Below are 12,481 nucleotides of genomic sequence, written 5' to 3' on the forward strand. Positions count from 1 at the left end.
TATGTGTATACAATGTGCAAATGTAACTTACTCCCAAACAAGTAAACAGTACTTTTGGAGTCAATGTTTGATTCTGGAGGGGATTCTGGACAGTATAGCTCCCCCCCCACCCCAAAAAACTGTGCTTGTGCACATATAGACTTTTCCTTAGCTCCCTCCCCACCTTCTGCCCCCCCCCAACTCAAGCACCTCACAAAAGCTCACCTCACCTATACCCGGTCGAACCAGACTACTCCAAGAAAGACTTCCAGGATCTTGTCTGAAAATCTGTTGGCTATAGCTCACTGACGTTGTTAGCCTTATCAGTATTTTGTGAAATGCTTTAAAGTCTAACTGTTTACTAGAGTTTCTGAATGTAGAGATTCACCAGGTACATCTCCACTTTTTAACCCAAGGAAAGTCAGTCACTATTAAATCCAAGAGGAATCTCTTTCCCTGTGTCATGATCAGAACACTGAACTATCTGCCCCTCTCACTGCCCTCCAAGGCCTGACTCTCCAACCACTGCTAGGCCACAGGGCCAAAAAGACATTGAAATGACTGGACCACATCTAAGAGTCTACCGAGAAAAAGCTTTCCACATTTTAAAAATATATCCCCGATTAACAAGATGGAGAGGGGAAGGGAGTTGGAGGAAGAAGGAAAGTTTTCTATAGCTCATATGATTGTTGAGTATCTCACTGCCAGTGATCTTTGAAAAAATCTTGGGGATCAGGAGATATGAAGTACAATCCCCTCAATTATTTCTATTTACATTATATGTTTCACATTTACTTATCTGAAGATATATTCTTTCCCTTCAAGAGAAGACAAACTCTTCTAGGGAGCTGACTTTCATTTTTAAAATTTTTTATCCCCAGTGCCTGGTACATTAAGAGAATTTTAAATAGATGTGTATTCAATGGATGGATGAACTTTAACATGAGCTAACCTTCAAACCTAGCCCTCCCCCCCCACCCACCCCGACAAAGTGCACCTTCCAGTTGAAATTAGTTGTAAGTCTTTACGGATTTACTTCATATCCACATCCCAGTTCCGCAGCAAATTGGTATCGATTCCCCCCGAGAATATTTAAAGAAATAAATTCTGCTAATTTTAGACGTTTCTCCCCCAAAGTCAAGGAAATGTCTAACAATTGTCAATATTTTCAAGCCCCATTTCAGTTCAGTGGGCTCTAGTTTTCTAAAGAGAGGTTGTATGTTCTCAGAAATTTCAGGGAGCGCAAATGTCTGAGAAAAGAAAGCACCAAAGTAGAAAGACGCCTCCTCAATTTCCTACTGTATCTCTTGACTCTTTTGAATGAACACGTGCCTGCCGGCTGAAGTTCATAAATGTGTCTGAGGGGAGCCTGAAACTTCATTTCCAACAGTGTTTTGATGAAGAGACAATCCAGCAATTGTCTCGAACTATAAAGGGTTTCTTTACTGCCCTTGAACTGGGAGAAAGGCTAGCCCACCGAAATCGGTGATAGAGCGGCCACTCTGAAGCACAAAGAGCAGTCGCTGGGTTGTTTTTTGTTTTTGTTTTTTTTAATATCGGGGTGGCCCAGGAGACTAGTAAGGCTGGAAAGGTGAGCCAGCTCGACTTTATCTGACTTTCTCCTTTTAACTTGCATACCTTCCTTGAGTAAACACAAGCCCAGAAGTTTCAAAATCAGGTTGTATTGCTTCAAACTTTTGGGTCCCGTATTTGCTCTCAGAAGAAACGTGCCCCGCTGAGCGACCCTAAGAGCCAGCCCCTCACCTACCTTCTTTTCTTCTCTCTGTCTCCATCTCCCTCTCCCCGACCCCTTTCTCCCCCCCCCCCCCCCCGCCGTCTTCCCTGTGTCTTTTGGCAGCTGGGGGTTGTCCCAGAGAACCAGACATACAGAGAAAAGAGAACAAACCCTCTGCGCAGAACGGCCACATTTTCCCGTCTCTCCACCCATCCTCAGCTTGCCCAGTAGTTCAGAGAGGTCACCCAGGAGCACTGAGGGGTGAATTTCCAAACTAGGACGCTGGCACTGGTGTAACTTGTTCACGCTTTTATAAAGGAGTCCAGGGAGTCAAGATCCCAAGGTGCAGGGAGAACATCACTTTTAGCCCCAGATACAATTGCTAGGACTGGGGGGGGGGGGGGGGGGGGGAGTCCGTGTGTGTGTGTGTGTGTGACAGAGACAGACAGACAGACAGAGAGACAGAGACAGAGAGAGAGAGACAGAGAGGAGGGAGAGACAGAGAGAGAGACAGAGAGAGAGAGACAGAGAGAGAGAGACGGAGAGACAGAGAGAGAAAGGGGGAGCTGGTCGTTGGGCAACCCAGTTCATGGAGCCTCCTGTACTCGCTCCTCCTGCTCCTCTCCGATGTGCAGTCGTGAAACAGGGGATCGTGGCCTCCATGTTTTTCACTGAGGCGAAGGTATCCGCTCTCCTCCGCTAATGCTCAGGAACCCCCAAGCCAAGCCACAGGTGCCCTGGTGAGGCCAGGCGCGCAGGTGCAAAAGCTGGTAGCTTCGATAAGGGGAGGACTTTATGGCCCCCGTCGTTGTCTCCCCTCCCACCCTGCGTGGACTCCTCCCCCTAGGCTTTCTGAGAAGGGAAAGGGAGGGGAGGGGACTAGAAAGTCGTCACGTCTGCTCTCTAGGTCCCATCTCTGTCCTCCCCACCCACCCCACTCTCCAAATCAGTCCGTGCCTCCCTCCTCCACACCCCCCTTAGCCCTGCACGCACCCCTTGCACTCTGATTGGCTGGCACGGCTGGTCCATGGCACGCGCCTGTGGATGTAGTTATAAGAATCCTCGCGTGCCGGTCCTCAGCCCTAGCAAGTCCCTGATAGCCCTCCCGAGCGCAACTCACTGCTGCGCCCGCCGGGTGCAGCCCCGTAACCTGAGCGTCAGCTACAGTTTCCGAGGGCGGGGGCGGGGCGGGAGGTGGGAGTGGAGAAAGCCGTACTCACCAAATCTCTGAAAGAAGGGAGGCGACGAGTGGGGAAGTAACGCAAAGTAAGGAGGCGGGTGGGGGGGGGAGGGGGCACGGCACAGCAACACCTAAGCCCCCAGGCGGCGAGCATGGACGCGGTGCTGCTGGAGCACTTTCCTGGGGGGCTGGATGCCTTCCCCTCGCCCTATTTCGATGAGGAGGACTTCTTTACTGACCAATCCTCCCGGGACCCCCTGGAGGATGGCGACGAGCTGCTGCCAGACGAGCAAGCGGAGGTGGACTTTCTCAGTCACCAGTTACACGAATACTACTACCGGGACGGAGCGCGGCTACTCCTACCTCCTCCCCAGTCTGCCCAGCACCCTCCAGGCGCGCCACCCGGGGTCCCCGAGGAGGCGGACGACGGAGGCGGCTTCTGCTGCGAGGCCGGGGCGCCCTCCGGTGGCGGTAGCTTCCCAGACTCCCCCGGCCCCAAGTCTCCCGCGCCCTGCCTCGCCTATCCATGCTCGGGGAACGCCACCGTACTTTCCCCCGGGGGACGGCTGCGGGGACTGAGCAGCGCAGCCGCTGCGGCGGCTGCAGCGGCTGCGGCTGCGGCGCGGAGGCGGCGGCGGGTGCGCTCTGAGGCGGAGCTACAGCAGTTGCGGCAGGCGGCCAACGTGCGGGAGAGACGGAGGATGCAGTCCATCAACGATGCTTTCGAGGGGCTGCGCTCGCACATCCCTACGTTGCCCTACGAGAAGCGGCTCTCCAAGGTGGACACGCTGCGCCTCGCCATCGGCTACATCAACTTCCTGAGTGAGCTGGTCCAGTCTGATCTGCCTCTTCGGGGAGGAGGCGGTGGAGGCTACGTCAGAGCCGGAGCCGGTGGCGGCCTGGGAGGGGACGGTCTCGGGAGCCAGGCCAAAAAGGTTATCATCTGCCACCGGGGTACCCGTAAGTGTCGCCCTCAGCCCAGGGACGGAGGGGACCCAGACCTGAGAAAGACTCAGGTTGGATGATAGGATAGCAGACAACCCACAACCTGCCTGACCGACTAACCAGTCAGCCCACGAGCTCGCTCCCACAGAAACAGACACAGACACCGACAAAGACAGACAGACACAGACACCGACATAGATAGACGGACACACACGCCCAGGAGACAAGCGCAACCCTAGAGCGCAGAGAGCCGGCTTTCACCAGCTTGTGCCCCCGCCCTCGCTCCTCCCCTTCTTTCAATAACCAGAAAAACTCTCCCCTCTGACCTTAGCTAAAAGAGGGCGTGCGCCAGGCGGCCCCTGCAGGCTTTGCTACTGGGCAGACTAGTCATAGACAGGACAAGGGAAGGGAAAAGAAGATTTAGAGAAAACCCAAGGAAGGGTAAAGGAGACTGGGGAGAGGGTTGTCTCTAAGGAACCGTTAGACACCTGCTCCTTTGGAGGGGATAAGAAGTGGAATATGAATGAACAGTAAGGGAACACTGAGTGTTTGACTTGATATTTAGAATCTCTCTTCTTTTTTCCTCTTATCTGTCTAGGATCCCCGTCCCCCAGCGACCCAGATTATGGACTTCCACCCCTGGCAGGGCATTCTCTCTCGTGGACAGATGAAAAGCAGCTCAAAGAGCAAAACATTATCCGAACAGCGAAAGTGTGGACTCCAGAAGACCCCAGGAAACTAAACAACAAATCCTCCCTCAACAACATAGAAAATGAACCGCCCTTTGATTTTGTGTCCTAGGGACACCAGCCTCCCACGGATTGTGCCTCCGTGCACACTGCAGGTGTAAATATCTCTTGTAAATTTAATTTAAGAATCACATTTTCCTAATGGCAATCAACAGTTTGTTATTTATCTATTTATTACTCAGAACGGTAAATGAAGTAGACTGTCTTTTTTAAATGCATAATTTATATAATTTATCCTGATTTTAAAAAATATGCAATAGTATAATCTTCGCAGCACCTTTGGCAGAACTCTACAAGACTGGGAAAAACTCTTGCCAGAACAAATGATAATTTATTACCAGATATGCTTTATTGTGTTGTTAATAAATATGATTTACACTCTCCCCCCATCTACATCATTTACTTATGGTCAAGAGAGTCTGGGGGACCAAGGAAACTTCTGAGAGAAGGACCAATCCACTTTGGGAAGTTAAACCAAGTCAAAGGGAGAGAAAAAATATGATGTAAAGGTATTATGCATTTATATCCTATCTAGTATATCCTTTTAGGAAGAAATGGAAGGGAGAGCAGTCAAAACTAACCATACTTCCATGATGCACTTTACTATTTACAATGTTTTCACATATGGTCTCACAAAAATCCTGTGAGATAAGTAGGGAAAGTGTTGGGACAAATCTCTTTACCTCTCCTGGGCCTCATTGTCTTTATAAGATGGTATAGATTGTACTATGTTGGAGTTGTACTAAATAGTTAATTGGAGTTGTACTAAATAGTTAAAGTCCTTTCCAGCTCTAAATCCTGTGATTCAAGGACTAGAGATGGTGTCCTGGTGTACTGGCATGAATACTAGAGGAAGAGTCAGAGAACCTGGGTTCAGATCCTAACTCAACTATTACTCCCTATGTGACCTTGGGCCAGCTGCTTGATCTATGTGAGCTCCAGCTCCTTCTGTATTGTGGTGGTTAAAGTATTATCATTGGAATCAAGGAGACAGGACTTCAAATCCTAATTCAGACACTTATTAGCTATGGCATCCTTGGCAAGTCACTTTACTCCTCTCACCCATACTTGTAGAATGGAGGGGGTTGCACTTGAATCACCTTTAAATCTATGTTCCTGCCTGAGACATGAAATGTTCCCCAGAGGAGTAATGCCCTCCCATATCTACTGCCTGAATGACTGACACAGGGATTCTCTCCACAGATCTTCTCAGGTCACCACTAATCTCTTCCAAAAGACATTTACTTTCTCAGTTTTCTATTAAAATTTTAGCAATAGTCACTTTGGTTCATTTCAGAGAGCTTATACCACATATCAAATCCTAGCACCACCACACATTTCCAAAGTTTTTGTGGGCTAATTCAAGTGGAGCCGACCAACTGCACAGGGATTCACAGATGCCCAGATCAATTGGAGGGGTGGAGGTGGGGATGAACTGCAACAGACTGGGGTGGCGCTGGAGGAGAGGCTGGCTTAGAAGACAAGAGGATACAAAGGAAAACCTCAGCAATGAACAAAAACTGACAGGAGGCAAGTCTGACCACAGCTCTCAGCAAAATGCAAGGCAATTTGGGAAATAGAACATCAGGGATCAGGAGGAGTAAGAAAAAGTGTATGTGGTGCAGATAGGGAGAAATGAAGATTAGACCAAACCAAATCCCATTTTTGTAATTAGTTTCCTCCTTGTACTTAGTTCATCTTGACTGCATCAGAATCTTTTTGCAGGTCAGCAATTTGGGGTCCACCTGAGGTATTGGAAAGGCCTTAGACATTAGAGAAAGAGGAGATGATGGGGGGTTAAAAACTGGCAAACTGCCACCTAGACTGGAGGTGGGGGAGGATAAAGAGGGGAGGATTTATGGTTGGAATTGAGGTCAAGAGGAAGCTGCCGCCCATTGGCAGCCCTGAAGGCCTGCTTTCTTGCCCGCCTCCCTCAGTTCTGGTTTGAGTGACTGATACAGTAGCTCTCTCCATAGTCCTGCCAATTTCCAATCTGCTTCTAAAGATGGTTAGGGTTCAGGGTCATAGGTCCTAGTCCCAGAGACTGCAGGTACTGGATAAATGCAAAAGGGGGAAAAGTTAGTTAGAGATTGAGTAGATGAAGTAGAATGGTTAGCCTGATCTACCCTTGGGGATAAGGGTAGGGAGGGTAGAGGGGAGTGGTCGGCAGAAGGAGAAGGGGGGAGCATGTGGTGGACCTGGAATTGCATGTTGCTACTGTTACTGCTACTGCTGCTGGCCAGTACCGCAGGTGCTGATTTTCCCGTGGTACCCAAGGCTCCAGGCCGTGGGCTCTAATGTTTCTGAGCTGACCTGATGAGCAGAGGCAAAGTGATGCCTGGCCAGTCAAGGTATAATTCATAATTCCCCCCCCCAAATACTCACTTTCTTCTAGAACTGACAGATCGGAAGCAATATGTCGCCAGGATGCTAATCGCTTTAACCTACTTACAGACACATTTAGTGTTCCCCTGTGCTCCCGTGGATGCTATGGACCTCATCCAACAGTAATTAAAGGGGAAATCCCCTCTAGCAATCCCCATGCTGAGAAGGCTACCCAGATGCATATATATATATATATATATATATATATATATATATATATACACAATCCTAAACCCTCCTCCATCCTTAAATTTTTCCTCATCACATATCCCACGAATCTTTTCCATTCTCAGAGTATTTTTGCCTTTTCTGAAAGACTGGGAAAATTTTACAATTAAGATTTAATTTTAGTAGGGAGGAGAGAGACAGAGACAGACAGACAGACAGAAACTGGCAGAAACAGAGATAGAAGCAGACAGACAAAAAAAAATACAGAAACTAAGTGAGATACAAGACAGACAAAAACAGGAAGATACAAGAAACCGACAGAGAGATAGAGAGAACATAGAGACAGAGACTGAGACACAGATAGAGAGGGAGGGAGGGAAAGGAAGGGAAAGAAGAGAGAGGTAAAGAGAAGGAGAAGGAAGAGGAGAGAAAAGAGAATAAGGAAAATGAGAAGAGAGAAAATAATTCGATTTTATCCTGAGTATTAGGCCCTCATTAAACACAGAAAGTCGCTTTTGCACAAATGCTTCTATCAGGCATGTAATCTCATTACACTCATTAGAAAGTCAAATGTTATCCGGACTCCAACTTAATTATAAGTTATGGAAGTGTTGCCCCGTTTTCTCTGGGTGTGTAGACCTTTATTTCAATTGGCTGTAGCAATTCGGCACTACGAAGTCAAAACACTACAATCATTGTGAGGTGGCACCTTTTCTTTTGGCTCCCCCTCTTTTTTTTGGGGGGGGGAGGTGATTCAATGCTTCAACACATCCTTTAGTATGGTGCAGATCAAGCGGAAGAGCCGGGCTTCGAATGTAAAACACCAGGGTCTCTATCTTGTCACTCTCCTGTCCTGACTTGGCAAGTCCCTTTAAACACAACCTTCAAAGAGACTGACAGTTTCTTTTTATTTACTCATAATCCATTCATTCTAGTGCCTCGGTCCCTAAAAAAAAATGCTGCAGGAAAAGCAGAACGAAAGTATCATTTCAGGGTCTCTCTCGCTCTTTGGGGCTGCCCTGGTGTAACTGATTCCCGGGGCTCTCCCTTCTACTTGCACAGTCTGGCTGGGAGATTTGCTCCGGCTGGAAGGCTTTACTGGTCAGTAAATATTGCTTGGCACTGTAAGGACCAGCGTGTGGGCAGAATGAGTGACAGGTATTCAACCTTCTTTCTAAATCGCCTGCTTCTTTTCCTTCCAATTCTCCTCCCTCCCCTTTTTTGGATAAGTGATTATAAAAGCAGTTTTCCAAATTCGACTTCTGGAAAGCCTGTGTCTTACTGACCCAAACCTTCCAACCCCAGAACACCCATGGTGCCCATTGAGGCTCTGAGCGCCGCACCACCGCCAAGTGCCACGGGACAGGCAGATTCTAAAGTCTGCCTTTAGTGCCCGAGACCATTTAGCATAATAAAGAAGCAGCAAATCCTGTATAAGGTGCATTTTATGATCTCTCTACTGGAAAGTTGGCGAGATCTTTTCCCAAAGAGCCTATATCCAACTAGGAATTGACTTGTACTGTGATGAAGGCGTAGAAGGAATGAGGAGGGGGCAACAGTTTAAGGATGAATCATAAAAACAGGAATGGGAATCAGAAGTCTATTTCTCTTCCCTTTCTTTACCCTCTCCCCCCCCTCGCCCCCACATGTAGGTCATACCCGCTGCCCCCCGCCTCCCCTGCCCCAGCCTACTGGGTTCCGGTGTCTGTCTCCGTCTCTATGTCAGAATGGGAGTGACCGGGCAGAGGGGACCCAGACTGCCCCTCCTACCCTTCCTTCCCTCGCTGCTCACCAGTCTCTCGCCCCCCTCCCCCCCGCAAGCCCTCCCCCTTTGACGGGCAGAAACACAGAGGTTTGGTGTCTTATTTCTATCAAGACAGAAAAAGACATCGCAGAGGTTGCTTTCCGTTTTCAAAAAGAGGCTTGGAAAGTGTCGCCTCTTCTCCCTGCTCCACTCCCGCCCCTCCTCCTCCTCCTCCTGCTGCTGCCTTTTTTTTCCATCACAAAGTTTTTCCACCGAGGTTGGGGTGGGCAAAGAGAGGTGAAGTGTGGAGGGGGTGGAGGAGATGAGATACTGCTATGTACAAAGCAAGTGACCACTGCAACCCAGCTTCGTTTGTGAAGTCCCTCGCTTTCCACCGAGGAGACAATGTGGGTTATGAAAAAGGCCCCGTAAAAGGCTGAAAGCCCGAATCTCTGCGTTCTACGAGGCAGAAGGGGGTAGAGGAGAAAGAGAGCAAGCCGACCAGGCCCCAGAGCAGTGCGCATAAAGAGCTGGCCTCGTCCAGGCCACTGTGAATCCGTCTCCGTGTGATTCCCAGGGCTGCTAATCTGCCAATATTAGGATTAATGCCCCTTCATGGAGAGGGTGTGAAACCTCTTAAATCCGTGAACTCATCCCATTTCCATTAATGTGTCTTTGCGGTGGCACCGAGTACCAGCTGCGAGGTTGAACAAACACCAGTTGAGTGCTCCCTGGTAAACCCTCGTGGGTAAAGCTTTCTCCCTCCCTTACCCTCTCCCTCCCTCCCTCTGCCTTTCCAAAGCATTCTGCAGCCTGTGGGAATGGTCCTAAATAATTCCACAACAAATTGCATTTTAGAGATCTGGAATCACTGGTAGGAAACGATTCCCACGATGGGATGTGAGGCCTGGCCAACAGGTGTTCGGATTTGGCTGAGGGAGATAGGGAAACCCAGGGAGGGAGAGCTGGGCTGCCAGAAAAGAGACTGCTCAGGCGCCTCTTTGCTTGACACGCCGTGGAAGCGGCAAACAATCGGAATGATATCTTTATTGCTAGGTTCATGTCCTGGGCTATAACATATCAATCCCTGTCGCGGTTCTCTAGGAGGCACCTGGTATTTCAAACTTCTTTTTTTGTGTTTCTAGGTCCTGGACTGCAGCTGCCTAAAACAAGCAAAGAGAGAGGCCCTTACAATGTCTCCAAGACGTGTTGGCATGGTTTGCTTGTCTTTAATGTACCATTAACCATTGTCTTTACACAATATGGGAACTGTAAAGCATGACATGTGTTATAATAAAACACATTTTCAATGATACACTTGGACTTGAAGCTGGGACGCAAGCAAACAAACAGGCCCAAATCTTGTTTTGTCTCCCTTGCTAAGCCTACTGGCAATTAAACTTAAGACCACTGTTTCCCCCTCCCCCCCTGATCAGCCAATTAAATTTTATGTCTCCTAATTTTTCACATAGAAGAAAAAAAGTCTCAGTGCTGGCCCCTAAAGACATTGATTTTCTTGCTATCACCTGGCGTTCAGACCTTCGTTCCATTTATCAAGAAGGGGAACGTCAGGCGTTACATAAAGTGACTCTGTTACCATAAGGCTCTCACCATCCTGGCCTATTGTTTTCCCTTGTTAATAACTCATTACCAGGATTTAACAAATCAACCATTACATATGTTTTGTGTCTCCATATTTTGATCCGTACGATTAAGCAGATGTTACGATTGAAAATTGAAAAGTCCAAGGCTACTCTAGCCTGAAAGAAAGAGGGCAGCCTCAAACAACGAGCTAACAATGAGATTCAGAAGATCTTCAGAAAAACATTTACCACCAATAAACAGACTCCAACCTGCTCCATTTCAACCATTGTGTGCTTTGGGGGAATAATTAAGTTTAATAGAAATAGGTCTGGAGGGTTTTCAATGCCAAGACCACAGGTGCGGGGTGGCATGATGAATGATTTGCCTGATTTTTGCCAAGCTCAAGGGCTCTTCTCTTGGACTTTCAAGCCGATAGAAAATATTGTCATTTCTTTGAATTCACAGCATTACTTTCAGGGCGAACAAAAGCGGGTGCAGGGGGGGCGGCGGGGGAAGGGCTCCGGCGGTAATGAAACGCCTCAGTGGCCGAGGTGCAGCCCGGGAGGCGGCGGCGGCGCGCGCCTCCGCGTTTGTGCGCAAGAGCCTCTCCTGTGGCACACACAAAAGGCCTCCCTCGCCCTACCTTCTGGCGCCTCTCGGGCCTCGGGGCCCCTCCCGAGCCGAGCCCTGGGAGCCCGGGGGGCTCCGAGCCTCCCCTTCCGGGAGGTCCGGGCTGCCCGGAGGCCCTCCGCAGCCCCTGCAAACTTCGCCAAACTTTCCTCTAAGTCGGCTAGCTGGGGAGGGACCCGGACCTGAGGCGCGCATGCGCCCCGCCCGCTGCTCCTCGGCCGTAGGGCGTGGGGGAACCCAGGGAAGAGTTGGGGGTGGCGACCCCTGGGTCCAGGCCAGTCTCTGTTCCCGCCTTAGTACCAGCCTGGACTCCACTGGGGTTCCCCGGAGCCGGGGAAAAGCGGGCTGCAGACAGAACTGTCCGCAGCTCTGCTGTCTTTGCGCATGGAGGTCTCCAAGAGGGGCCCCGGGAAGCAGCCTCCGGGCTGGGGAGTGAGGGACCCAGTGGAGCTCCAGGGTTGGGCACTTGGGCCTACCAGCAGGAGGCGCTGGGGCACGACCCCCCCAGGCTCCACTGGAAGTCCTGGGGAGGCCTCCTCCGCAAGACTGAGGGGAACCCCCGGGCTAGTTACTCTCTTCAGCCAGCATAGAGCTGTTTGCTCTCCTGGGCTTTGGACGCCTAAATTATCTGTGGTGGCGTGGGGAGCCGCAAGCTTCCCGCTGATCTCGGCACCTTTTTTGCCCTCTAGGGGTGTCTGACCTTGCCCAGGGAGAGACCTCGGGCTCTCTGGCCCTGCTAGCAGCTGGGCGCCCCAACTCCCCAGGCGCATGCACCTGTTCCAGGCCACTTGTTGCTCTGAAATCACTTGGAGAGCCCGGGAGGTTTTGCTAGGCTTGAGGCCGACTTCCCTTCTGCACAGCCCCCCCTGGCTCCCCACCCCCGGCTGGATATTCGTATTATGAGTCTGAACTAGGGCTTTCCAAAGCCCCCTCCCCAAATTCACTTAGGAGACTTAGCCTCTACGGATTCTTGCCTTTTTTTTCTGGGAACTCACTTGGGGTTCGAGAGTCCAGTCACTTCCTCCATTCAGGAGCTTGATCAGTAAGCTCCTAGAAGTTTGGGGTGAAGGATCGCTGAAGGATCAGAGGTAGAAACACATAAGGGGTTCTTTACGTCTTTTTAGGTGAGCAGAAGGAAAATTCTATACCTTCTCCACCCCCACTCCCTCCCACCTTCGCGTCCATATGCAAAAGCTGCTGGAGGAAGCTGGTCTCTTCCCCGTTGGCCTGGTTCCCGAGCAAAGGAGTGGTGTGTGAGCAGTTTTACTTTTAAGGTGCACGTTCCTGAAAGTAACCCCCCCCCAATTTTTGGAAACTTTCTCCCCCATTTTCTATGGTATCGCATTTAGCATCTTATTTGGGCTGCACCCCAAATCTCCAAT

General features: G+C 49.9%; 2 protein-coding genes across 2 annotated transcripts in view; one reads left to right on the plus strand and one right to left on the minus strand.

Moving 5' to 3' along the window:
• The first annotated feature begins 3,046 nt into the window (after nucleotides 1-3,046).
• Nucleotides 3,047-4,640, plus strand: PTF1A (pancreas associated transcription factor 1a). Its single transcript, XM_069086099.1, has 2 exons — nucleotides 3,047-3,854; nucleotides 4,438-4,640. Exons 1-2 carry the CDS (start codon nucleotides 3,047-3,049, stop codon nucleotides 4,638-4,640), a joined length of 1,011 nt encoding a protein of 336 aa, XP_068942200.1.
• Nucleotides 4,641-11,392: 6,752 nt separating this feature from the next.
• Nucleotides 11,393-12,481, minus strand: part of CUNH10orf67 (chromosome unknown C10orf67 homolog) — a 111,077-nt gene continuing 109,988 nt past the window's right edge. Inside the window, exons 22-23 of the mRNA XM_069086120.1 lie at nucleotides 12,273-12,326; nucleotides 11,393-11,983 (exon numbers count right to left, since the gene is read on the minus strand). Of these exons, the coding sequence (XP_068942221.1) occupies nucleotides 11,393-11,983; nucleotides 12,273-12,326 (645 nt within the window). The remainder of the gene's footprint in view (nucleotides 11,984-12,272; nucleotides 12,327-12,481) is intronic.

Source organism: Petaurus breviceps, unplaced genomic scaffold, assembly GCF_028583685.1.
Source record: "Petaurus breviceps papuanus isolate PSGF00001 unplaced genomic scaffold, PetGlider_PUasm1.0 178, whole genome shotgun sequence".
NCBI classification, from domain to species: Eukaryota; Metazoa; Chordata; class Mammalia; order Diprotodontia; family Petauridae; genus Petaurus; species Petaurus breviceps.

Coding starts and splice junctions, on each gene's coding strand:
- PTF1A (XM_069086099.1), top strand. CDS start 3,047: ATGGACGCGGTGCTGCTGGAGCACTTTCCTGGGGGGCTGGATGCCTTC. Junction 3,855..4,437: donor CATCTGCCACCGGGGTACCC/GTAAGTGTCGCC, acceptor TTATCTGTCTAG/GATCCCCGTCCCCCAGCGAC.